At 40.6% G+C, this 27,224-nt stretch overlaps 2 protein-coding genes across 2 annotated transcripts; both read left to right on the forward strand.

The window, feature by feature from the left end:
- The first annotated feature begins 35 nt into the window (after window positions 1–35).
- On the forward strand, window positions 36–11,180 carry LOC146716658 (kin of IRRE-like protein 1). The gene is made up of 13 exons (XM_085441697.1): window positions 36–42; window positions 91–248; window positions 374–524; window positions 897–1,002; window positions 1,188–1,336; window positions 1,516–1,643; window positions 5,068–5,194; window positions 5,469–5,569; window positions 6,961–7,177; window positions 7,526–7,633; window positions 7,907–8,034; window positions 8,362–8,439; window positions 10,459–11,180. The coding sequence occupies exons 1-13, from the start codon at window positions 36–38 to the stop codon at window positions 11,119–11,121; spliced, it is 2,121 nt and encodes a 706-aa protein (XP_085297823.1). The 3' UTR covers window positions 11,122–11,180.
- A 2,899-nt stretch (window positions 11,181–14,079) lies between these two features.
- On the forward strand, window positions 14,080–23,973 carry LOC146716659 (NADH dehydrogenase [ubiquinone] iron-sulfur protein 2, mitochondrial-like). Its single transcript, XM_085451885.1, has 14 exons — window positions 14,080–14,224; window positions 16,980–17,083; window positions 17,491–17,681; window positions 17,836–17,956; window positions 19,505–19,617; window positions 20,623–20,697; window positions 20,861–20,938; window positions 21,064–21,149; window positions 21,459–21,578; window positions 22,426–22,555; window positions 22,851–22,946; window positions 23,101–23,184; window positions 23,596–23,653; window positions 23,746–23,973. Exons 1-14 carry the CDS (start codon window positions 14,118–14,120, stop codon window positions 23,781–23,783), a joined length of 1,401 nt encoding a protein of 466 aa, XP_085308011.1. The 5' UTR covers window positions 14,080–14,117; the 3' UTR covers window positions 23,784–23,973.
- Window positions 23,974–27,224: the final 3,251 nt, after the last annotated feature.

The following is a 27,224-nucleotide window of genomic DNA, read 5'->3' on the forward strand; positions in this document are numbered from 1 at the left end:
TATGTTTGTGTGCATCTGTGTCTTTGCACATGACTATGGGATGCACGCGAGACGGTGTTTGATTCTAACTGCGCTCTTTTTCTGCTGCAGTCCCCCCAGACGACCCAGTGATTGATGGGGGTCCGGAGGTACTGCTGAATGCAGGGGAGTCCTACAACCTGAGCTGTGTGTCTCGAGGGGCAAAGCCGCCCTCCATGATCGAGTGGCTCAAAGATGGTCTACCTGTGGAGGGGGCTAACAGCATCACTGTAAACCTAAAAAGACAAACCCACACATGAGCCTAGAAATACTGAACACACATACACAGTATCTGCAGTTCTAACACTCCTATATGTGCGTATCTCTCTCTGTCTTCCTATCCTCCAATCATCAGGAAGTGCTTCCAGACAGGAAGCGGGTGACCACACGGAGCGATCTGCCTATCCAGCCGGTTGACACCGATACTGGGAGGAACTACAGCTGTGTGGCCACCAATCTGGCTGTTCCCACTGGCAAAAGCACAACCGTCACTCTTAACGTGCACCGTAAGCAGTGATTTTCTTAATACAGACAAGTTAGCAAACTGAGAAGAAAAATAATGTATTCCACATCTCATTCAGATTCCTTGACTGAAGGATAAATACATATATTAACAGCAAATATTGACTACAGAGACAAACACAAATATAATGACTGTTCCCCCTGCTACTTTTATTATTATTATTTTTATGACAAAAAAGAACAAGCATCATAATTTTGAATGTATACCATCTGCCACCAGATAAAAGCTTTTATAGCAGCTATTAAGTAATGCGCGGCAGCCATTTTGCATCAGCCTGTCCTCCAGATTGCTGCATGCATTAGATGTGCTAGGGCCTGCTCTTATGTGAGTCTCTTTTGCTCTCTCTCTCCTCCAGATTCACCAATAGTGACCTTGTCCATTGAGCCTCGCTCTGTCCTAGAAGGGGACAGAGTCACTTTCACCTGCCAGGCTCACGCCAACCCTCCTATCATGGGCTACAGGTCGGCTTCATTCTCATTTTCAGCATGCTTCTTAAAGTAGCTGCTACAAAGTCAAAGTGACAGATTTTAGTTTCAAACTAAGTTATCAAACAATTTTAGGTTTCAATTCATGTCACACATGCTACTCATCTTTGTGTTTTTCCGGGTTTTTTTTAGTACATCTAACGCACTGTATTAAATCCTAGATGGGCTAAGGGCGGTGTGGTGCTGCAGGGTGCCAGGGAAAGCGTGTTCACCACCAAGGCCGACCACTCCTTCTTCACCGAGCCGGTTTCATGTCTTGTTTTCAATGCTGTGGGAAAAACCAACGTCAGCATCTTGGTGGACGTTCACTGTGAGTCACACTGTAGTCATCTCACTATGTTCAATAAGTTGCGGCCCACTTCACTCACTACGGTCCAGAGTCAGAGGGATAAAACACACCGTTGTTGTGTTTCTTTTTCTCCGAGTAGCTTTTCCCCTTTTAGTCCTACTGCATTATTACTCTCTCTCTCTTTCAATCTCTGTCTCCAGTCGGTCCAATCCTGCTGGTGGAGCCACAGCCAAAAACAGTAGATGTTGACTCTGATGTGACCCTCAACTGCAAATGGGCTGGAAACCCTCCGCTCACACTCACCTGGTTCAAAAAGGGTTCAAACATGGTAAGAAGCTAAGAGCCCACGCTTTGCACATTTTCCTCTGTACTTGTGCTCACACTGTTTTTACAGGTCACACTTTCTTCCCAAGTGTTTACAAAAGCGCCCGGTCATCGAAAAGCATTATGTTATATTTTCAAACACCATCTTTTATATTTATAACTTACATGAAACTAGGTTTTGATTTGTTGTCTATAGTAATATGATTCCAATTTAGTAACTCTATCCTAATCTATAATCAGCAAAAGGTATTAATAATATTTAATATTTCAATTATGTCAATAAAGTTATTTTCAATTTGAATTTTAGAAAATCTGTTTGTTGACAAATGTCTGGTTAACTATTAGTAACTTGTCGCTCACATCTATTGTATTTCCCCCCCAAAAATGGTAGATTTAGTTGGTGTTTGCAAATAATAACCTGTATGTAAAAAATGAGTGTAGTGATCATGACATCACTCACTGGTTTACAAAGTACCATTTTTTATGGAGGATCGGGAGATGATGATTTCATGATTTAATATTGACTTGTGGAAAAAACTATGAGCTAGAAAATAAGACATTAATACAATAATTCATTATCTGATCATTTCATGGACAATAAAAATGGGAATTATAGATAAATATTTCTAAATTAACTATTAATCTATCAATAAATACTTCAAATAGAAAAAGGATTTACAGAAAAAATCTCAATAAACTCTCAATAGGAAACCTCATTTAACCTCATGTAGTTAATAAGCTATTGGATTAGCTGCTCCAGTTAGCATTTAAGTAAATGTTTGTGCTTGTTTAAGGAGACTTAACCTCGTGTATGACTGAGCCTGTATAAGAAGTATGCAAAGGGACGCTGCAGTGAAATGATCCTCTAAGTGTGCTCTGGTGAACTCAGCCTGACCACCTGTTATAAATAACGTGCTAACATGGCTAACCGTAGCATCACTTTTAGCCTCATGTTAGCTTTTGAAAATATTACTAGCACTAGCTAGCTATCGTTTTTAGTAAGCTAATTTGCTTTTCACAAACAAAAAGCCTGTCACATTTACACACAGTGTTAGAGCAATCACTGAAACATACAACCTTTAAAATAATTATTAAAATGCTCTCATCAGTCCAGATATTACCACATAACGTTCTGATGCTTAAAAGACTTTAGACAGGGTGATTACAATGACAGAACAGCAGTTCAGTCATTTCTTTTATTATTGATATTCAACAAAGTATGAAACACTGAATTATGAAAGTGCAGGAAAGCCAAGGACACGTGATTTCTGATAGACGGATCATAAATGGCCCAGCATTTTTCAAAGAATGCAAGCTGTCCAATTGTATGTTGGTATTGTTTCTGGAAATTGCACAGTTGGATTGATCAGTTCTGCAGAGCAGGGCATGGTACAGCTCAGGGATGAAAACTCTGTCTGTTCATCATCTACCTGAAATTGAGTTATTCATTATTTTGTCTGTTCCTATATCTTGTGCTGCTCAACAGAGCTGTAGACAGGTATAGACTTCTGGCTGATCTTGATGAGTGGTTGTTGCACAGAGGATGCAAAACACTGATGTTTGTCTCCTCGCCAGGATTAAGCCATCCCTCAGCTTTAAGGTGAAGGAAAGTGGCATAGAAGAGATTCAAGGAAATATTCAAATACGTTCCTCAGCAGCTGCTGATGAATTCTAAAAAGAAAGAGTCAAAAATACTTGCAGGTCACTTTCACCATTCACTTAACAGTGACATCCAACTGCTGATACATTTGAATAACTCTGATGTATAAAAGAAGATTTGGCAGATTTTTCATGGGTGCAACCCACATACACAACTCTGCTGCTCAACCGACAAATGCATTTTCTTTACAAATGTGGCACAATTTAAGGGAAAATAAACAGGCTTTCAAATGGTTTGAGATTTACTGACAATAAGCAAATCTACCAAACTCATACATCAGATGTGGTGTGATTTTGCAGGACTTACGGTATGTTATTAAACCTTTGATGGCTAGGTGTACAGTGCTCCTTAAATGGTTTTCATTGCTTAGATTTGTGTCAAAGTGTGTGCACTTGTGTAAGTAAGACAAATGAACTGAAATCAATAGCATCATCTTTAGCCTTTCTCTTGATAGAGCGCAGCAATACAAGGACTGACAGACATAATCGCCCTGTCAAGTCTTTTAAGGTTTCAAGTATCAGAAAATTATGTGTTAACATCTGGACTGATGAGCCCGTGTCTACTGCCATTTTTGTTTTACACACAATTCCTCTTTTTAAATAGCATTTTTGAAAATCAATTCTTTACACTGTAAATTTGAAATGTTTTTTTATTGAGAGTTATTTTTGTTCTGTAAATCCTTTTTTCTATTTGAAGTATTTATTAATGGGATAATAGTTAATTTAGAAGTATTTATATTTCTTATATATTCTTTCTTAAATATCTATAATTCCTCCTTTGGATGTTGATTAAATTACTGTCTAAATAAATAAAATAAACATCACAAAATGCTTTATTTGATCTCTGAGTCTTCTGGACCTCCATATTTTTGGCCAACACCCTGTTTCTTTTTTTGTTTTCTTCTTTTTTGAGTTTAAAATGATCTGAGATCTAAGCCATTATAGAGGGAACCCTATTCTAACCTTTGCAGAAAGGTAAAGCAGGCATTTATGGAATGAATTTTGGTGTGTGTCACTTTGACTCTTTATTTGCCAAAACTTTAACACAAGCTTTTAATAAAAGCAAAAATAATGCTTCTGTTTTGCCTAGGGTTAGAGTTATGGTGGGCACCAATGACAGCTCAGAATTCAGAGGCTCAACATGGGGCTCTTTGAGGATTGACTTGCGTCTGGAACCAGCCTCTAATGGTTATTCGGCACACTGCAGTTTCTGGCTTTATATCTGACTGAATTTTTGAGGATCAGCAGTTACCTCTTTGTGCTGTTGCTACCATAAGTGTCACCATGGACTGTTTGGTTAGCAATAAGGCTGTTTATGTTAGCTGCGGTGACTTACAGTGGGGAAGAGACCATCACTAAGACAGTAAAAGAAATGGGCTTGTTACATGTCTTTGTTTGGAAACTGTGGTCTGCCTTGGCCAAAAACCACATCTGTATAATCAAACTCGTTCAGGTGTTTTTCTTTCTACATGCTTACATATTTAGACATAATTTAACATGGCTAATTTTCAGATGGATTTGGTTGCTAAGCGTCTTCAAAACCTTTGTGATAGGTTAAAATTGGATGTGCATGTTTGCATTGTTGGCAATTTAGAGTCAGAGTGGAAGAACATGTATACTTAAATACTATCTACGATGGGATCTTTTGAGATAATACACATGGACCTTTTTTCTCCCTATACACTGTACATGTGGACCTTTATTCTGTTTATTCCTTGCTGCAGTTTTGCAGATGCCTTGTTTATATTTCTTTTTTCACTCCCCCACAGGTTCTGAGTAACAGCAATCAGCTGTTTCTGAAGTCGGTAAGCCAAGCGGATGCTGGCCAGTATGTATGCAAGGCTATCGTCCCACGGATTGGAGTAGGAGAGACTGAGGTCACGCTCACAGTCAACGGTCAGCAAACATCAACACAGTTTAATGTGTCACTGCTTGTAAACGAAAATGTTGTACTTTCGAAAAGGTCAGCGTCTCTGTAATTGAAAGAAAAAAAAATTGCTATATGTCTAAAGTGGTGGGCACTTGTTTTTGACCATCCTACACCTCCTTTTGAACAGGTCCGTAAGGTCAACAGTTAAAAAAAGAAACGAGTGATAAGCTTGGGTTTAGCGGTTTTTAGTAGTTTCTTTTACATTTTTGTTAAATGCATCCACATGTTCTCTCCCTGCAGGCCCACCCATCATTTCCAGTGATCCAGTCCAGTATGCCGGGAGAGGAGAGAGAGGAGAGGTGAAATGCTACATAGCTAGTACACCTCCTCCAGATAAGATAGTAAGTGAAAGGAAATGTGACTCATTTGTGGCAAAAAAAAACCGAAGATAATTTTTTCTACATTTTAGTCCAGACCGAGAAAAACGCCAAACCAGGAGAAGCTTTGGTCACAGAGACAACAAGGTTGTGCCTTTTAGTCCGACAGCAGTATCTATTTTATGGTTACTGTACCTTCCTTTTCGTAAATGGTTCTTTTCCTGCATGGCGAATGCTTTTAGGCACCGACACTGTCCCCTTTTCTATTTGAGTGGTGACTCACCCTTAAACTCTCCTAGAATGTTCTTCCATCCCATCACATAAACAAACCAACACTAAGCCGGCCCGCTTTTAGCTCTGCGTCAGAAATCGTCCTGGATGCTTTCCCTGCTTGGTTGTATCACAGAAACGCAGCAGTAGTAGCTCCGCGGCTCCCCCGCCTCTGTGACTGATCCATCCTGACTTGCGTTGCACGCTTCTAATGCAAGTGGCGGTGGTTTGGGCAGAGAAAGATTTATAAAATATAAAAGACTGGGGAAGAACAGTTGTCCCAGTAAACGCCACAGCCAAGAGAATCTCCTTCTCTCGAATAAGTGGGCAGATTATGGAAACATGTGGGCTTATGTATAATTAACTCACCTTAGCGCAGTACTTCAGTGCTGAATAATACAGCTGCTTTTAGTGGCTTTAAGGTTGGAGGGTGTGCAAGATTCTCACCAGCTCATTCATCTATTACTGTCATGTCATTCTACAATGTTAGTGTGACACATTATAGCCAGTTGGCATTTTTGAAAAGAAATATCTTAACAGCTACGATCACCCTGTTGTGTTGAGAAAAGCAAATATTTAAACAGCGGTAATTTCAATTTTTTTATTCATGTTTGAAAAACTGAAAATGTAGTGTGGCGATAGCACAAATCATTAAACTGCCAGTTACTTAGATCTTCTGCATTTATTAGCCATACTGTGAACACTTTTATGTAACCAGTTCTGTTTCAGGTACCCTTTAATGTGCTTGAATACAGCACATTAATATGTATTTGTGCACAAATGCATAACTGGAAGCATTTGACTTGACTGTGATTTGATAGCTGGGGTGGGAATCATAAAGTAAGTCATAATAATATCCTCATATGTTTCCCATGGTAACGACGGTATCACAGGACAACTCCTGCTATAATGGTTGCAAGAGTAGGACTCGTCACAGTATTTATGTAACTTTATTATGGAGTGAAATGAAGTAGTGACTCCTGCACGGCTACAAAAAAATCATGACATTAGTGCAAAACACAGTGTGATGTTTTTTTTCTATACTGAGCAGGTCTTACACAGCTTTCCTGACTACAATGAATCTGCTCTTGAAGCCTTTTAATTGAATCTGATTTAGTCTAACGGGGTTTGTGCGTGCGCGTCAGGTGTGGGCGTGGAAGGAAAACGTGTGGGAGAAGGAGAAGGGGACGCTGCTGGAGAGGTACACAGTGGAGCAGAGCAAACTGTCATCTGAGGGCGGTGGCGTCCTCTCCACCCTCACCATCAACAACGTGATGGAGTCCGACTTCCTGTCCACTTACAACTGCACGGCCTGGAACTCCTTCGGCCCGGGCACCATGATCATCACGCTGGAGGAGACCGGTGTGTTTCACATATATTTATAGAACATTTTTCAGTGTTCTGGAGAAAATCTCAATGAAATGACCATCTAGTGGGAAGGAGAAGTGAACACAATTATTCAGAAGTTTCACAAGGAAAGAAGACAATGATTAGAGTATGAGTTTAAAACAAAATATGCACATAAATCATAGTAAAAGCTGATTGTGTGTATGCATATAGCGACTAAAAGATGTTTCCTGCTTATATATTAAATTTTACATGTCTTGTTATGTAGCTTCATAAAATATTTGTTCCATTAAAGCCTTGCTGCTGCAGCGAAGAGCAGACATCTGTAACTCACTGTTCCTCTCTCTCACCCTCTCATTACAGAGGAGGTTCCAGTGGGGCTAATAGCTGGTGGGACCGTGGGCTCTACCATCCTCTTGTTCATATTCCTGCTGGTCCTCGTTCTCATTTTCTACCGGCAACGCAAAGGCAGTGAGTCGTACTCTCCATATGCTTTCACGTACATTATAAAGAAAATCTGCAAATCCATTGTTTCCCATGCCTTTTAAGGGAGCATCGCAGATTAAATGCTTCATTTAATGCCAAAAAACGGGCAGCAAACCAGAGAAAATCAAACACCTACGACTTCCTCTCCACCGTATGGATGCAGGTCCCCTCTGAACTTGTTCCCTTCAGCTCACGAAAACACACCGACTGACAAGCGTGTGTCAAGCTGCATTCAACCTCGCCGTGTTTTGCTTCCAGGTCGGCGCGGGGTCACGCTGGGTAAGCCCGACATCAAGGTAGAAACGATAAACAAGGAGACCCACAGCTTAGAGGAGGACTCCGGCAGCGTGTCCACAGCTTCGCGCATGGTCAAGGCCATGTACTCGGTGAGAAGCGGCAGGGTGTGTGCGTCTGTGTGTGTGTGTTTGGGTTGGATACTGTTTACACAGCCTGTAGTTGTAGAAAAAAACCCTCAGATTAACTCGGTAACCTCTTCCTGCACCACACTGTGGCTTTTGACTAAAGAAAAACACCATGTTTTTTCCCTTTTAATCTCCCCTTTTTAACACTTTCAATCCCATTTTCTCTTCTCCTGTCACACTCTGTCGCCTCCTTCCCTTTTCCTGTCTCCTCCTTGTTTTTGTTTTTTTGTTTTGTTTTGTTGTTTGACGGTTTAGTTTCTCCCCTCTGTGTCCTTCTCTCCTTCCAATCAGCCCTTTAAAGATGACATAGAGCTCAAGTCTGACCTCCGCAGTGACACCCTGGACACCCGCCAGGAGTATGACCTCAAGGTGAGATCACACAGATGCCAGAAACATTTGCGTATGTCAGTTCAGGAATGAGTGTTCTTCAAAACGTTGGAAAAAAGTACGATTTCTGAAGCCAGATTTTTCCTTTGGGCTAATCGTCTTTTCAGCAGAGATGTGTTCTGCCTCATTTGCTGGTGGTATGCTGGGAATAGTGTAAGTGCTGTACTCAGTATCTGTGAGAATGTTAGAGTAGGATATTTAAGATCAAATTTTTTCAGTGCAGCTGGCCTTAATTGCTGGAGCTCTTTTGGTCTTTTCTGCCTTTCCCTCTCAGTCCAACTGTGATGTAACTCTTCCCTCTGATTACATAGCGAGCTGGCTGCAGAGTCATTACAAGACAAAACACAGAAGAAGACAAAAACTCCATAAATTGGAAAGAAATGTTTAAAAGAACAAACCAGGTTCAAGCACACTCTGCCTATTTAGCTGGCATGAATCATTTACACATTTTGACACTGTGGGGTTGGGCTAAGGTGATGAATGAATTTTCACGCAAACAGCTGCCAAAATGTTCTTCTTAACTCCCCGCGCCCCCACCCTCCACCCACCATGAATATTTTGTGAGGGCAAACAAACCACCCCACTAGCTGAAGTGCTGCCTCGGATCACTTTGAAGAAACAGAGACATGAATCCGCCCCAGGAGGTTGTTAGATCACCCCGACAACTGCTTTTTAAAAAAATTTTGTTCTTCCTGCTGCCTGAAGCAGCAAAACAGTGAAGCAAAGTTGGGTGGGAGAGAAGTCTGAAAGACAATGAAATTGCAGAAACATGTTAGATTGAGCTGAAGAGCAAATTGCGATGTAGTGAGCAAGGAAAGCATCGTTTCATTTTTAACGCAGGCATCCTGGGGTCAGCCCTGCGTGTTGTCCTGCTGCTCATGGATGCTTAAATTCAGCAAGAATCAGAATTTCTTCTTATTGTTAACTTGACTAATCTGGTCTCCTGGGATACAAAATACACAATAAGAATACCTGCCAAATAAAAGCCCAAATTCTGTATATACACTGGAAAGTTGATATCTCTGTGAGCTGCTAACAGCAGTTAAAAACATCCAGATATAGACGGTGGAGAGATAATAGCACTAAAGCTACTAAACCTTTAAAAAAATGATTCTTATGTGTTGTCTTTTTTGGCAAATGAAACTTAAAATATAAGCACATGGAGGTGAGAGAGAGTCTGTAAACATAACTGTAGAATAATGTACAAATTATACAGTTATTTGCAGTTTTATCATCGGTTCATTTTTGACAAATCATTGATATTTCATTTTTAAATGGCCCAGTTATCGTCAGTTTTTTAGGACACCGTTAGTGTAATGTGCATTTTCTTGTTATTTTATATTTGAGTGAAATTCATAACAATAAAACAAACGGTGAAACTCGTGTGTTTCTGTTAGCAAATATTTGAACTGAAACTAATGAGATATACTCAGTGTACTCTTACATGCTATCCTCTTCCTTTCTATAATAATTTTGACCACTGGTTAAATATTGGTTACACATTTTTATGTGCATAATTTCCAGCTTTTCATTAAAATTATTACGCATGCAAATAAAAGTCTAAATGTAAAAACTGACAAGCAGGGTGACACGATGTCACGGTTCTCTCAGCTGTCGGGTTTGATAGGGCCGTGCTGCAGACGAATCATGCAGGGTGCTTTAGCCTTGAGTGTCATTTTTGAAGACTCCCAAGAAATCGATTTGCACTCATTTCTGCAAAGGACTCGAGCAGCTGAGTCACGATTAAGGAGCAAACTGGCCACACAGCACGATTTTAATGAATCTTCACCTTGATGTTAAACAGCTTAAAACTTGCGGTTAGCCCTGACCTCTGACCTTCCACGACTACAGAAAAGTCTCTGAGAGAACAGAAAGGAACATGATTTACTACAGAGACCTTTGAACTTTGCTAAATTGTTAAAAAATCATTAAAAATAAACTCTCTGAACTCTTTTTACTCATTCTTTCTTTTGTTTCCTGCTGTCTTGTTTCTCTCTTCAGGACCCCACCAATGGCTATTACAATGTGCGAGCCTCCACCCACGATGAAGTCCGTCCTGCCTCCCATTCCACCATGCACTACTCTGACTACCGCTCCCCCACGGGAACACCAGGGGGAGCTGCATCTATCAGCAGCAGCACCGGTGGCTCAGGTGCCACAGCCAGCGGAGGAGCCCCAGGGCCCCCTGGCCCCCTCACGTCACCCGGACGCCCACAAGCCTGCTACGACCCGCGACCGCCTTCCAGACTGTCCCACATCAGCTACGCCCAGTTCAACACCTTCACCCGCGGGGGCCAGAGCCAGCAGCCCCCGGCTAACCCTGCCCCTGCCACCAGTGAATTCCCTGGAGACTGCAGCCTCTTGGACTCCACTTCCCAGCTGGCCTACGACAACTATGGATACCCCTCGCACTACCAGACCTACCGAATGGGTTTTGCACCATCCAGCTTGGCTCCTCTGGAAGCCGGCCCGTCTTATGAGATGTACGGGGTAGGATCTGGGGTGGGCAGCCCTGGGGTTGGGGTTGGCCCAGGAGGCCCAGCTCCCTCGGGATCAGAGACTGGACTAGGAAAGTACGGCAGCTCCACTCGCTTCTCCTACACCTCACAACACTCTGACTACTCCCACAGCCGGCACACACAGCGGATGCAGACTCACGTGTGAGACAGAGATGCATACCCGCCTCACAGTCTTAGCTGCGCATGAGGAAGCATCTTATAAATAGAGTCAGAAACAAGCAAGGAGCGAGCAAAAGAGAGGGTGGATAGGAAGGAGCTTAATGAGACAGGGAAGGGAAATTCCACAGTCTGGAATTCCCTCACTCCCGATGCGTTTGTAAATCTGAGCTCTGAAAGAGCGGACGGTGCAAGTCACAATCAAGATGGGTAATGAGAGCAAGAACCCGAGAGAGGACAAGAGATCGCTGATCTTTGGAGCCCATAGCCTTTGCTGTGAACTGACGTTGTAAAATGATGAGAGAGCGTCTTAAAAGCAAACTGAAAAACATAGTACAAACTGATCGGAAGAAACCTCAACCGGTGGAAGTCATTCCTGGCCGTCATTTTAACTTTCCTTTTTGCTGGTTGACTTATTCAGTGATCATAGAGCACATATACATAGTAGCCCAGCGCGCCCTTGTGTACAGTGGCACTTGGCCGTCATGCCTGTCAGGCAGGGTAGGGGACTGTTGGGCTGGGGAGGGGCGGGGGGGCTCGGGGGGGTTGTCGTCATTTTGCACTGCATCAACAGTATTCATGCTTAGACGTCTTAGACATCTATATCTGTGTTATGTCTTCTTTTTATTTGCACACAAGACTAGAGCTTTGTATTCTATTTTTTAACATTACAGAATTATTTTTGTCAGTGTAAAAACATGTAATGTGTACGTACGGACCAAAACTTTGAACGAGAGCGCACGTAGCTCGGGCCTGAGGGAAATCCACTGAGACAAGAGTGCCAACAGAAGAGCCTGAATTCAGGTTGTGTTTCACATCAGAAGGCTGTATCAGTGTATAAAAGAAACCTAGTGCCAAGTGTTCATGTTGTTCTTCACCTTAGACCATGTATATGCAGTAGAAGCTCCTACTATTGGCGGCTGTTGCTTTACAAACCAGGCTTGGGGGCCTTGAGTCATTCCCAGACAGTTTTTTGTAGGTTGGAGCCTTTATCTCCGAGCTCCGAACTACAAGCCTGGTGCAGACGGAGAGAGAAAACACAGATGTTGGGTTTAGAGTGGCCTTATAGAGGAACATGTCATACATTTCCATTTTTGAATCATTCCTCATCGTCCGTCTGCCAAAAATGGCCAGAGGAGAATGTGTAAGGAGAGGTTTAATGAAGGCTTGTCCACAATATTGACATGTAGTAGTGTATGACTGTGAGCGTGTGGGCGTGCGAGTGTGTGTGTGTGTGTGTGTGTGTGTGTGAGAGAGCGAGAGAGAGAAGGATCAAGGGGGAGTGCGTGGGCGTAGGCGCGCACATCGATTTGTACAGCGTGTTTGTATAGATGCGTGAATGACTGCGCGTGTACGGGAAGCATACTTTAAACACGCGGCGCCCCAATCGGAGCGCTCGCGTCACTATTGTATGCACTTGCGTGTGTGCATGTCTGTGTCTAAAAGTGTGTGGGTGTGTGTGTGTGTGTTTAAAGTATACGTCCATATCATTTCTCTCACAATCCTGTTACAGTACTTTTATACCTCTGGTAGGACTGTATCCTGTATTATTGTGTCTTTGAATTTAGAAAAATCCAATGTTTATCTTATTGTACTGTTCTTCGTAGCAGAGAAAACTGTTCAAAAGATGTACAACGAACGTTATCAAACTCTCATTTTTTAATTTCATTACCTTCAATATTTTTTAAAAATGGTATGTAATTATTTTTCCACAGTATTACATAAATAAAAGCACTGTTTTTTATAAAGTGTGGCATTTGTCATCTTTGAGTAGGTGGAGATTTTTTTTAACATGCACTGCTGGAGCTTCAATTCTTCATTGGAGAGTCCATTATAAGTCTGTAGTATGTTTATAGATGGCAGTACAAAGTGTTTTAGAAAAATAATAATAAACTTTTAATACTTTATCTAATTTTGGGGTCCTAATTTTGGCTGGTTTTGTAAAAACATTGAGTAAGTTCAATAGCCTGTGATTCTTTTTACCTTCCACTGCTGTTTTATATCCAATGTACCTGCTAGAGGTTACCAGCATGGGGGTAATCATTCAAATTCTTCCCATATTTATTAGGATCTAATTATAGTTAAGTTTAAATACAACCAAGACTGCACATGGATTATTGACTGGATGCACCATTGTATGATAATATAAGTGCAATATCCATCCAGGACAGAGAGACAGACAACCATTCAAGCTTGTATTCATGCCTGTGGTCAAATTAAGAATAACCAATTAACTATTAGTATAACTATTAGTAACTAAATGATGGATTGGGATTAAATAAGTTTATGCATCTTCCTGTTCCTTTATTAACATGTAAGTTATTTATTATTATTAATGTTTTGTTTTCCTTTTGATTTGCTTTTTTTGTTTGTCTTGTTTTTCTGTTTTTGTACTATTTTAACATGTTCAAAATAAAGATACAATACAATACAAATTAACCACCTGCATGTTTGTAGACAGTGAGAGCAAGCCAGAGTACCTGGGAGAACATGCCAAAATCCACTTAAAAGACCTCAGTGAGAATTAGAAGTGAGAATTATTGATGTAAAAATGTAAGTTATGATATTAAATTGTTACTTTCATTTTATTATATATATATATATATATATATATATATATATATATATATGTATATATATATATATATATATATGTATATATGTATATGTATATATATATATATATATGTATGTATGTATATATGTATATATGTATATATATATATGTATATATGTATATATATATATGTATATATGTATATATATATATATATATATATATATATATATATATTATATATATATATATAATATATATATATATATATAATATTAATAATTCTTTATATTTTTAAATCTTCGTAGACATAAAAATAGAAAACAATGAATTGAACTACATTTACCGACAGGTGGCAGACACGACACCACGACTACAGAAGAGGAAACTCTCCTACGTCACTGGCCGGAGGTTGTCTAACAGCCAAGATGGCGGCCACAATGTTGAGGTCGCTTAGCAAACTCGGACGTCCTTCAACAAAATTGTTATTAGGCCATAATGTGCTGAGCCCTGGCTGTGCGCTGCTGCAGAACAGGTATGATAGCAAAAAGACAAACCGTGACTCCACGAGTTATCTTTGTCCTCATGACGGTCTTCGCTTAGCTCCTCACAGATGTGCATGCCGAGAGGCTCATGCTAGCAAAACGCTACATAATCCGGCTTTGCTTCTATAAAACATCGCAGGGCTCGCCCTGTGCAGTTTAGTAGTATGAAAATAAATGAAAAACATATTTATTGGCTGCTTGGCTATAACGAGTGCCCTCAGCAGCTTGTTTAGAGCATAGGTCCGCATCTCCCACTGTCGGGTTAACTGGAGATCTGCTGTCAGCGTGTGTCAGTGTTTACTACATCGGTGTTTCATGGTCAGTGAGGTCAAAATGGTTTTAACGCATAGACAGAAAATTAAAGGTTTTGGCACAAGGATGAAAATAAATAGATAATTTGGATGATTTTGGAGGTGTAGTACGCTATGTTTAACTCAGCTCAGGGCTTCAGAAGGTCTCTGAACCAAATTCAGGGGGATATAAACCTGTAACTAGCATTATGCAATGCTAGTTACTGACATATTTATGCCTCTGTATATTTGTAATATTCAGCATTAATACGTGCTATTTTATTACCGTGGCTGTATGTTACAGGACTCATGCAGTGCTGTCAAAAACATGTACATGCTTACTACTTCTATAGGAGTTAGGAGGGCACAGAGCAGCCAGATGGTGCTAATCAAATGCATTTGAATAACTGATCCGCAAATGTTACCAAACTAGCTGTTTGCTAGTTTTAGAGCACTCAGGTGTGTGTTAATACAACGCCACATTCTTTCCAGGGGTGGAAATCCCAACGAATGCAATCCACGGTCAGGCTGTGCAGTGCTCAGAGGAACTGGAAAATCCCAAGAGCTCCATCTTAGACTGTACAGGCCTGAGTTAGCATGTTAAGTGTTTAAATTCATGACAGTTCCCAGAGAAAAAGTTTGCAAAGTTGCTTCTGAAACCCCCCACAAGATTTAATTATCATTTAATAATAGTATGTAAGTTCACGCACAAATCAGTGATTTGCTGAATGACATCACTTACAGTTTTGGCATTGTCCCACATATTCTGGAGGATCTGTGGTTTTTTTCTCATTGCATTGTTGCTCTCATGCAAAGTCTTTGGAAGGCTGTACCTTTTCTGGCTTCCTTTTCGTACACAGTTGTTTCAGTGTCTTCAGGCTTCTTTCTTGCATTATTACCACTTTTTCCACTTTACCTGGAGCTCAGCGTATTTCCTTATGTAGACATGGGGCCTTGGCAGTATGCAGAGTGCACAAGCCTGCTGGTTCAGAGTGATTCTGATTTACTTACATACACACAATGGCAAGACCAAAATAGGCCGGTGCACACATTTCATAAACCTGGTGGTAGTTTTGAGTGTGTGTTTGTTTTTGCGTGGGATAAGAGTGTTTCCATACGTACTTATCTGCCTTCACACACATATGAAATTCATCAATAGGATTTAATATTATGTCTGCACAGAATTTCAGCTGTAACAGGTTCAGTTCTTCTGGGAAGGCTTTCCGCAAGGTTTAAGAGTGTGTTTATGGGAATTTTTGATCATTTTGTCACAAGTACATTTGTGAGGTCATGCACTGATGTTGAACGAGAAGGCTTGGGTTTCAGTCTCTCCTTTAGTTCATCCCAAAGATGTTCTATCGGGTTGAGGTCAGGATTCTATCCACGCCAGTCAAGTTCGTCCACACCAAACTCACTCATCCTTGTCTTTATGGACCTTACTTTTTGCATTGGTGCACAATCATGTTGGAACAGGAAGGGGAAATCCCCAAACTGTTCCTACAAAGTTTGGAGCAGGAAATTGTCCAAAATGTCTTGATATGTTGAAACATTAAGAATTTCTTTCACTGGAACTAAAGGGCCGAGCCCAACTCCTGAAAAACAACTCCACACCATAATCCAGTGCAGTCACACAAGTACCGTTCTCCGGTCAACCACCAAACCCAGACTCGTCCTTCAGATTGCCAGACAGAAGTGTGATTGGTCACTCCAGAGAACACGTCTCCACTGCTCTAGTTTCCAGGGATGGAGAGTTTTATACCACTCAATGCAGCTGCTCGACGATAAAAACCGATTCCATGAAGGTCTTTACGCACTGTTCTTTAGCTAATCCGAAGCCCATTGAAGTATGGAGGTCTGTAGAGATTTGCTCTGCAGAAAGTTGGTGACATCTGCACACTCTTCAGCATCCGCTGACTCTGAATGGATGAGTGAAAACTTAAAATGAGTAAATGAGGGATAGCTGTTCCAGTCGCAGAAGTAAATCTACAAAGTTTCAAAGTCCAAACCTCAACCTCATTGAAACACTGTCGGGAGATCTTAGGAGAGCCTGCAGACCTCAATGATCTGAAGCCGCATTGTAAAAAAAAAAAACTTGGCCAAAATTCCTCCACAATGACACGAGAGACTGATAAAGTGATGCACAAAACAATTACTCGACCTAAGTTCTGCAAAAGGTGGCCCTCCAAACTACTGAATCATTGACATATTTTGTTTTTCACGAAGAAAACTTTCCATCTCTGCATGTTTCCTTGATGAGCTACTTCTAACGATCAGTCCTCAGGTTGGCAGGCTCAGTTCCAAGTAACATCTGATAATGAGGTTAAGGCTTTAAGCAGCGCGTAGGTAGCCTGAGGCACCACCTTTTTGTACTGCAGGATCGTGTTAGCACTGATAAAGGTCGCCACCCAGCCTCATACCTACATCGCCTTAAAAATAACCTTGCTGTGTTTCACAGGCAGAAACAATGGCAGCCAGATGTGGAGTGGACGGAGCAGTTCGCTGGTGCAGTCATGTACCCCACTGCTGTTAATGAGAAGTGGACACCGCCCCCGTGGAATGGTAAAGACTGCTGTTCACCAACATCTACTCGTTTCAAATATTACTTTTTTCTTTTAATTGTAACTGAAAGGGAAAATAATGAGCTGCCAAGACTGCGGGAGAGTTGAACACAGTCCAAGTCTAAATGTATCATGTCAGCCTTTGGCAGAGACAGAACGGTAAAACGTTTGACTTATTTCCATTTTTGTCCTCTGTGTTTTCTGTCTGCCAGCCTTCATTAAGATGGGAGGCAGGTATTCAGTGTCTGACTTACGCGTTTCTATTTCCACAGTGCACTTGATTTAAGATGTGCTCATAGTTTGGGCAGCTTGTTCCGCATTATGGTTATTTGTTTGATGAAAACAAACGTGCTGGTCTGTCAGACTGGTCGAACTTTAGTTTGCTGTTTTGTGCTCTTTGTTTTTCAGACAAAGATCCTCCTGCAGAGAAGGAGGTGTCCAACCTGACGATTAACTTCGGCCCTCAGCATCCTGCAGCTCACGGTGTGCTGCGTCTTGTGTTGGAGCTCAGCGGGGAGTCTGTCAAGAAATGTGACCCACACATTGGCCTGCTGCATCGTGGCACAGAAAAGCTAATCGAGTATAAGACATACCTGCAGGTACTGAACAATGGGATGACTTAAGTGGTCTTTGTACTCGCCAACTTCCAGCCATTACATACCTGTTAAATTATTTTGTATGCATGTAAGTGTAGGGGCAGTTTGTATTATTTTTGTAACCATCCTCATTTAAATAAAACACGTTCTGCTGCAGGCTCTGCCCTACTTTGACCGCCTGGACTATGTTTCCATGATGTGTAATGAGCAAGCCTACTCTCTGGCTGTGGAGAAGCTGCTCAACATCCAGGCCCCACCCCGTGCACAGTGGATCAGAGGTACTGAGCATGAGTGGTCAAATATGAAAACTCCTGAAGAAAAAATATTTAAAAAAACATTATTCTGGAAGTCTTATTTAACCACTATTAATGCCAAATTTGCATTTTATAAATTATTACAATTTGTAATAATTTATAAATTATTATATTATTATTATATTATTATAATTTTTTATTTAATTACAATGTAGTTTGCACTTATGTACTCATATCTACATTTTTTTTTATCTTTAGTTTGTGTATTTAGCTGAAGGAAACTGTTTTTTTTTTTCTTTCTATTTTCTGACAGACTATTAAGTCTGTCAGAAAATAGAAAAAAATAAAAATGCTATAAATGAAATAAATATAAATATAGCTAGGGGCAGGGATAGTGGGTAAATTCAAATTCAAATTTTTATTTGTCACGTACACAGTCATACACAGTACGATATGCAGTGAAATGCTTAGACAACTGCTCGTGACCTAAAGTGGTCGCCCCATGATTGGAAGGTTGGGGGTTTGAATCTACTAAACGGCTACCCCGAGGTACCCATTCACTGAGTGAATGGGTTAAATGCAGATGAGTAATTTCCCTATGGGGATTAATAAAGTATGCATTACATTATTGTTATGACTGTAAGATGAATCAAATTTAATGTTGTGCACTTTCATGGTACTTGCGCAGCATTCTTTTCTCTGGAAGTGTAAGACCTTCACTGGGCAAAAAAAACCCCTTTTAAAGCTTGATTTCATGAGCATTTAACAAACGTTTACATTTTTTTGAGTTTCCAACAGCAGTTTTCTTTGTCTGGTATGTTTGTTTTTGACCCTTTGCTTTAAGATGCAGTTAAAAATGACACACTAGGGGGCGCTAACTAAACATAAGCGCTGCTACTGTCTTCTATTGGTCCATTACAAAGTTCACAGCATAGGCTGCACGGAGATGTACGCTCAGTGTGTTTCTGTGCCACAGACACGTGCCTCTCACCTTTAGCCTTGTACGGAACAAATGAGGTTTCTGGTAGAGATCAGGCAGCCACAATTGCACAACGTACATGAACTTGAAGATCTGAAAAGACTACATTTTCCAATGTGGAGAATTGGAAAATGTAGTTGTGGTTGCTTGGATTCTTCCTCAACAGGAAACAGTGAGAACCAAGGATCAGAGTCGTAGTTTTGTTTCAAAGAGGATCACTTTAAAGTCGTGTCTGGCAACAAAAAGCGTCAACTACTGTGTTGACTGTTGTGTTGTGTACCTGCCTTTAATGTTTAGGCTCTATTTGTGAAGAGTTAACTTGACATACGAGCTATCTAGAGCTAACATGCCTCTGTTCTTGCACTCAGTTAGTGTTCCTGGGGCTTTTTTATCTGATTGAATTGATTGTTTGACCAAGTAATCACCAATCTAATTTCAAGAAGCATTGAAGTGTTTAAGTAGATTTTTTTATTTTATTTTATTTTACGTGGACACTAACAAAACATGTTGAACTGAAAGTAAAGTAAAACTTCACCAGTGAGCAGCTGGAACCTGTTTCCAGTTTGTTGAGCTCTGTTCTGTGTCGTTTGTAGTGCTGTATGGAGAGTTGACTCGCATCCTGAACCACATCATGGCCATCACCACACATGCTCTCGACATTGGCGCCATGACTCCCTTCTTTTGGATGTTCGAGGAGCGAGAGAAGGTAACGGAACAACAATCACAAGGTGTACTGTGGTTCTAATCTGGGGATTGTTCTAGTTTTTTTTTGTTGAGTCAAGCCCGCTCCCAAAATCGCTGTATCTTTGATTCATAAACAGTAGCTATGTTCTCATCAGTTAGTGGCACAGTGACCTTCAGCTCTTCAGGTGTTTACTCAACAATATCCTGTGTGTGAGTCAGGATGTGGGCCACGTCTGACTTCACATTTTCACTGAGTCACTGAAAGTGTCCCAAAAATGACAGGACTGTAAAATGAGTCAACCGCTTGAGTCTGAATCTTCTGCTGGCGATACAATGTGATGATCTGAAGAGAATCCTGGTTTACGGCATCCAGCGTAGCATGAAATGAGGAGTTTGTGGCTCCACGGTGATGTTACTTAATTCCGGGTTGCTTTGATAGTGAGATTCGGGTTGTCTGTGTTTTTAGGTCAGAGTGTTACTTATCTTCTTTTTGACAATACCCCACAGATTCACTAAGGGGTTCAGCCAAGTCAAGCAAACACAGTAGTAAGTGGTCATCAAAGGATTTGGTGTTAGTGAAATGAAAACTGCATCATCATAAATCCTGACAACAGGTGGAATACGCAGTCCTCCAAAATCTACGGCTACACTGTTGCATAAAGTACTAATATGCTGATAAAACAATGGTACCCCGAATAATCAAAGTCTAGAAACTTCACACTGAACTTCAAACGTCTTGCATTCAGTGTCTGTTGACTAGACACTTGATTGCAGTGGCACCAGCCTCAGTCTACTCATTGAGAGTCTCAGTTGTTTGATTGTAACAGCATTCATCAGTGAAATGATAACCTATCACCGTGATCGACTGGTACATACGATTGTAGCTTTTCTTTTAAAATAGGCCGTCTAATCCAGCGTATGAGTTTTGCCACTAATCCTGAGACTGTGACACTACTGTACATGGAAATGTGTGGGGTTTTTTTCTTTTTCTTTCCTCTTTAAATCTTTAATTCTTGTCTCCTCTCAGATGTTTGAGTTTTATGAACGAGTGTCTGGAGCAAGGATGCACGCTGCATATGTCAGGCCTGGTGGCGTACATCAGGTAGGAGAAGAATTCATTACATTTTTATAACTAGAAAGTTCAACACTTCTCTAAACATGCTTTTTAAAATCTATCTATAGATACATATAGATTATATAGATAGATAGATGAGAGATGCAATCTAAAGATCAGTATAATATTGTTGCATTTGAATATGTTTCAGGATTTGCCTCTTGGCCTGATGGATGACATCTATGAGTGGTGTAAGAATTTCTCCATTCGGATTGATGAAGTTGAAGAGGTGAATGACTCCATGTTCTCCTCAGTTCTCCACAAGCTCTCAGTGAGCTCAAGCACGATGGGCGTGTGGAGCTTGTGGATGCAATAAATTTAAAGTGACATTCATGTTGGATTTCTTTCATGCAGATGCTGACCAACAATCGTATCTGGAAGAATCGCACTGTGGACATCGGAGTGGTTTCTGCTGAGGAGGCCCTCAACTACGGTTTCAGGTAACCCATAAATGAAAGTTCACTGACATATTAGAAAATTAAGTTACACTGATGACAATGATGGCTTCACTTGCACAGTAGTGAGCTGTTATAAATGCATTCTAAATGAATAAACAAACCCTCCTAAAGGGAAGTGACACTGCTGTGTCAGAGGCAACGTGTGTTTTCAGTCTTAATAATGGTGCAATCTGCCATAAACTTATGAAATCAGTTTGTATAATTCATTTAAATAGTCTCCTTCTGGAAGCTGCTAGAAATACATGTGTTTGTAAACCTTGAAATGCATCACTCTGCTTTTCCCACCACCAGTGGAGTCATGTTACGAGGGTCTGGAATCAAGTGGGACCTGAGGAAGTCTCAGCCCTATGACAAGTACGATGAAGTGGAATTTGACGTTCCGATTGGAAGCAATGGAGACTGCTATGACAGGTAAGACTCCTCCAGACAAACAGCCCGAGTCTTCTCTATAGCAGCCCGGGTATGAGCACACCTGAAGAATATTTGGTCTCTTTATTATATATATTCTTCTACTGTCTCTTATTATTGAGCAGTTTAGTCTTTTTGAAATGAAATACTTGTGATTTATGTGAGTTTATCTGTTGCTTTTTTACAAAAGGCTGCCTATAGAACCAGGTCTTACCACTCGGCAGCTGCCATGGCGCATATCTCTGTTTCTGATCAAAGCAACACAATGTAAATTTAGCAGTAAATATGTCACCCAGTTTAAAACTCAGACGTTCAGCCTAGCAACAGAAAGCTTCACAGAGACATTATTGGCCAACTGTGTTTAAAAGGAATCCTGGTTTACGTGCCTACACGGTGAGAGCTTGATGCTCCTGGCTTTCATGAATGCAGCATAAATAATCAGAATGAGCCGTCACTCACAGACGGCAGAAGTTGGCGACCTCGTTTGTCCACAGAGTTTGACCTATTTTCTGATCACCCTCTTGGAGTGACTAAACATGTGGCTGCGTACAAAGCACATTGTGGTTCACCAGTCTCACTGGCATGAGTGGAACACATCCACTTCTGTTTTAATCAGTCAAAATGGCCCTGGGAACTATTTTTTTCTCCTTCAGGTCGATTACCTGTACTATACTATGCCGTAGTACTGTAGTTGTGTAATGCACTCTGAGCATGATGATGCCAGACTGAGCTGCTAACGTCTGCCTTCCACCTTCTCTGCAGAGTGTTTGAGGTGTATATCGTGTAGTGGCGTAGAGCAACATCAGTCCTGTGGTTTACTGCTACTTGTGTGTGTATGTGTGCGGCTCAGGTATCTGTGCAGAGTGGAGGAGATGAGGCAGTCCCTGAGGATCATGCACCAGGCGATGAACAAGATGCCAGAGGGCGAGATAAAGGTGGATGATGCCAAAGTGGCTCCGCCTAAGAGGTCTGAGATGAAGGTGTGTTGAGTAGAGAGGTTTCCTCTTTTGCTGTGCAGCCTGCAGGCTATTTACGTTCTTCTCTGTATTTCATCACTCGTGTGTTATTTCAATTTCTTGTTAATTTGTGTTCACTCGTCCTTTTTCAGAGTTAGGACAGTTTTATTGTAAAACTCAATTAAATTTGGCTGCACTTAAGGCTGGAAACCACCTGTACTTCCCCTCACTGTTGTAATGTTAACATTCCCTCAATATACACTGATGCTCTTTTCTTTTTATGCTTTTTTCCCCCACAAACTTTGTGTTATTTTGCTAGATGTCCATGGAGTCTCTGATTCACCACTTTAAACTGTACACAGAGGGCTACCAGGTCCCCCCAGGGGCCACATACACAGCTGTAGAGGCACCTAAGGTGAGAGCACTCAGTGTAGAGTATAAGGACAAATTGTGCAGTCATCAAAGTGTACGACTAAGGCTTTTTGAGTCTTAATTAGATGGGACTTTGTTGTGGTGTAATATGCTTATTGGAGTGTGTGTGTCTGTGTGTGCGTGTGTGTGGCTTGCAGGGAGAGTTTGGTGTATATATGGTTTCAGACGGCTCCAGCAGACCCTATCGCTGCAAGATCAAAGCCCCTGGATTCGCTCACTTGGTGCGTACTTAAAAATTTCACACGACACTGTGAAATATTAAATACTCCCACCATCAATTATTCAGCTCATTTAACGGCTTGTCCTCTAGGCTACTTTGACTTCATTAACTATATTTTATTAAGCGTTACGGAGCAGTTTTTTTTTTTTTTTTTTTTTGTCCAAAGCTCTCCTCGGCTTCCTTCCTGTTCGTCTTAGCTCATGGGTAAACGAGCTAATGCAGTTGAACGTCGTCATTAGAATTTGGGTTTACAAGGCTAAAAATGTGTTTGAAGTTGCATAAACAAACTAATTGAGTCGTTACTGTGATAACTCGAGGCTATAATCTCATGAATTAAGACAACTTTTGTGCTCTCGTGCATACTGGAAGCTTCACTTGCTCTAAATGTTACTTCATGTTTGCTTCTTTCTAGGCCGGTCTGGATAAAATGGCCAAAGGACACATGTTGGCAGATGTGGTGGCCATCATTGGTGAGAATGTCACAATAACTTAAATACTTGCAGACATGCAGAAGCGAGCGTGCAAACGGAGCTGCTTCACATCGAGTGTTATCTTCTTGCAGGTACGCAGGACATAGTGTTTGGAGAGGTGGACCGTTAAAGCGATACTCTTAATGTGTCGCTTCCCCAGCGAGGACTCTCTCTCTCTGTCACACCACTATCTTGTCAGACGGGCTTTCTTCCTGTTCTCTTTTCACTGTAGTGAGCTTTTTGACAGGCGGCTTCGTTTATCACCATTCATGTACAATGCCCAAATCAACCTAATAAATATTTTATGTCTGAACAGTAAACGCATCTGTTTTCTTTGTCCCACTGCGATAAGTTGACATCTTAAGGCTTCGTAAAGTCTAAAACACCCTCTTTTTTTTTTTCTTTTTTTCTTTCCACGCTCTTGTGCCGCCTGAAAACAAATAAAGTATTAAAGATGACAGCAGACACCGACGCCTGAGTGAAGTCTTTCCTCTTGGTTGGTGTTAACAGGGGGAGTGGTCTGATGAGATCTGAGACAAATGGACTTAGAGCTCAGACCACAACTTCCCCTCTGAGCTGTAAAGCTGGGTATGCAGTAGTCGAAGTCTTTAGCGGAAAAAAAAAAACGCACCAAGCAGTCGTGTTTGCTCGCTGTTCAAGGAGCTGATTATCCGTGTCGAGCCTGTGTTATCATGGCTGGGTGGTGCAGGAACCAAATGCTGGTGGCCATTCCTCTGTGGATGTGTTTTGGGAAAGCCGGTGAGTTGACACAAATACTGGAACGCTTTGTTTTTATGTCACCAGATTTAATGTCCAGAGATCTCGCGCTTGGTTTCAGTTTCCGAGAAAAATGAACAGTTTTTGGGTGAACGGAGGTGTAAAGTTAATCAGGATGAACATGATGTGTTTTCATTATGTGGTTGACTAGATTCAACACTGCTGTTCAATTAAACAGCATTTCTTTAACTACACTATCCTGTTTACCGAAAGTTAGAGAACACTGAGGTTTTCTGACATTTGGCCTTATTCCGCTCAGTGTAGGCAGCAGATGTATTTACCACATTTTAGTTCCTGTGAGAAGAGAAACTGACCCTGCTGAGTTTGTTGCTTGTGGCAAGGGGTGTGGATGCTGGTCTATATGGCCAGTAGCAGCTTCTGCATTTGTTCAGCCACTTCTGCGTATGTAACAAATTCAGCTCCCTCCAAATATGGGAAACTTGTCTCTGACGGTGTATGTGCAAAAATCTTCTTCTTTTTTTTTGTTAAGTAAAAGATAAAATAAAATCACACTGTTGTTCCGTTTTTAATCAAATACAACCAACAGTTAATGGGATCAAATAAACACATTTTTACAGGCTAAGCTGAAACACGTACAGGTTGTCGGCCCCTAAATCGGCCATTAATTTTGCAGACGGAAACGCGTCTGGTGAAGTTGCTGTGAGATCATTCTGGGATATTTTTTTTGACTTTTTAATGGTTGTCAAATGTCGATGTTTGTCTTTATGCAAATGTGGATTATGATTTTTTTTTTTTTAAAGAAAAAAGATGTTTTATTTATTTAAAGAACATAAGTGAGAAGGTAGCAGGGAACAGTTTCGTACTTTTATCCCTAAACATTTGCAGTTTGCATTTTTTTGTCTCAAAAAACTGAACAGATTAACCGTGTAAGAGACATTTGCACCTTAAATAAGGTGCAAATGTCTGGTTCCATCTGAGCGGCCTACAGCTAGTCTACAACTAGTATAAAATTCTTAAAGAAAAAAATCTCTTCATGTTTCCTGAGTACCCCGCAGTTCTAATGCAAAAGGAAAAAAAGTAAAAGGGTCTCAGTGATTTTTATTTTTTATTTTGAATTGCTGTGCTCGCTGCTGATGCCCCAGAAGTCAGGAAAGAAAAAAGTGTCACTACATCACTATCAAACCAATAGCTGTCAGGTGACTTACATTTCTTAAGAACCCAACACTGCTTATGAAAAACCAAAGATGCCAAGAAAAAGTAAAGATAAACCGCAACATTTTAAGATCACATGCAAAAGTAATGGATACACCTGAGAGCAAGCATGTCTGTTACACGTGTGGCAGAAATTTAGTGGCGGTCCAACTTTACATCACACTGTTTGGAAGCGAGTCTCTGTGTGCACAGCCGTCATGTGATCAGAGATTTTAGAGAAGTGAATTTATGAGAAGAGCGAAACAAATTGTGAAGGAAGGAACAGACCAAAATGACGTTAGCTGTCTGGGGAAATTCACAATGAAGACATCATCCTTTCATCCAACTGCAAATAACTGTGTACACATCAAAGTTTTAAAGGCCATAATATACTTTCAGTGTATACTTTCAGCCTTAATAAGAAAAGCCATTATTAAAAGTTAATTATAAACCATTCAGACTTTTTGATGAATTCTTCCTATGATCTCATCTTTTCCATCTGAATTTAGCAAATTTGAAGAAATCCAACTCTCTGTGCTTTGACTGGCCAATAGCTGTTTTTGGAGTCATAAGACAAAACTTCTCTTTTCATCTACCCAATCTAAAGTTACACGGGATCTTTGTAATCACGTAAGTTTTAGTTCCTTGAAAAACAAAGTAGCTGTCAAAAAAAAAAAGAGAGACTAGTACAAAAACTGAATTATTTGGGCAATAATTACTTATAATTCTAAAAAATACTTATTTTAAAAAAGGTCAGTTTCTTGAATTTCTTATATCCAGAACAGTTTTAGATTTATCAACACTTTTATGGATTATAAATGACTGAATATGACATGATCGCGCAATATTGAAATTACACACAACCTTCAAAGTACTGTAATGTAAGATCAATGCTTTTTAAGGCCGTTTGTTGCATCTTCTATAGTCAGTCAGATGTTTGTGATGTCAAAACATGACCCAGTTCTTTTGTTTGTTTGTCGACACTTTGCTTGTAATTTCTGCAAGATAAAAGAGGTTTTTATATGATCATAGAGTTAAAACTATCTGTTGAGTACTGTTCAGTGCTTCCATTATGTGGTAAACATGCAGCGAGAAGAGCCTGTTGAATATTGTAGCGTAGGTTCTTATTCACTTTAAACTTTAGGCCTGAACATATTTGAAGTTTTCCTCCCATGCTGTTTGTTAGTCACACTTCTTTTAGTAGACGATCAACTGAGAGCACAGATAACAGCATTAAGGATTTTTGTTGTATCTTCTACAGTCAGTCAGACAGATGTTGGTCATTGAAAGATACGATCCAGTCCTTCTAGTTATTTGTAGACAGTTTGCTTGTAATTTTTGCAATATGAAAGGTTTTTGAATGATTATAGTGTTAAAACTATCTGTTGAGTACTGTGTAGCGCATATTTGAAGTTTTCCTCCCATTCTGTTTGTTAATCACAGTAGTCGATCAACTGAGAGCACAGATAAGACACAGCATTAAAAAAAGGCAACATACCCCATATCTTATGCTATTTGAATGTATTTATGGATACATTTAAACATGTTACATGTTGCAGACTGACCGACAGACAGCGTTCTGCAGTTGCACAGAACTTGCTGCCATCGCTGTTTCTCAGTCTAAAGTGGTGGCAGCGCCATT

This window comes from Copadichromis virginalis, linkage group LG3 (genome assembly GCF_057382275.1).
Source record: "Copadichromis virginalis isolate Kocher_CV1m ecotype Utaka linkage group LG3, C_Virginalis_male_GT1.1, whole genome shotgun sequence".
Classification (NCBI taxonomy): Eukaryota; Metazoa; Chordata; class Actinopteri; order Cichliformes; family Cichlidae; genus Copadichromis; species Copadichromis virginalis.

Excerpts from the sequence above, each read along its gene's own strand:
- LOC146716658 (XM_085441697.1), top strand. Across the intron at positions 1,337-1,515 it reads CATCTTGGTGGACGTTCACT|TCGGTCCAATCCTGCTGGTG; the intron begins GTGAGTCACACT and ends CTCTGTCTCCAG. Across the intron at positions 7,178-7,525 it reads CATCACGCTGGAGGAGACCG|AGGAGGTTCCAGTGGGGCTA; the intron begins GTGTGTTTCACA and ends CTCTCATTACAG.
- LOC146716659 (XM_085451885.1), top strand. The coding sequence starts at position 14,118 with ATGGCGGCCACAATGTTGAGGTCGCTTAGCAAACTCGGACGTCCTTCA. Across the intron at positions 17,957-19,504 it reads CCGTGCACAGTGGATCAGAG|TGCTGTATGGAGAGTTGACT; the intron begins GTACTGAGCATG and ends TGTCGTTTGTAG. Across the intron at positions 21,579-22,425 it reads AATGGAGACTGCTATGACAG|GTATCTGTGCAGAGTGGAGG; the intron begins GTAAGACTCCTC and ends TGTGCGGCTCAG.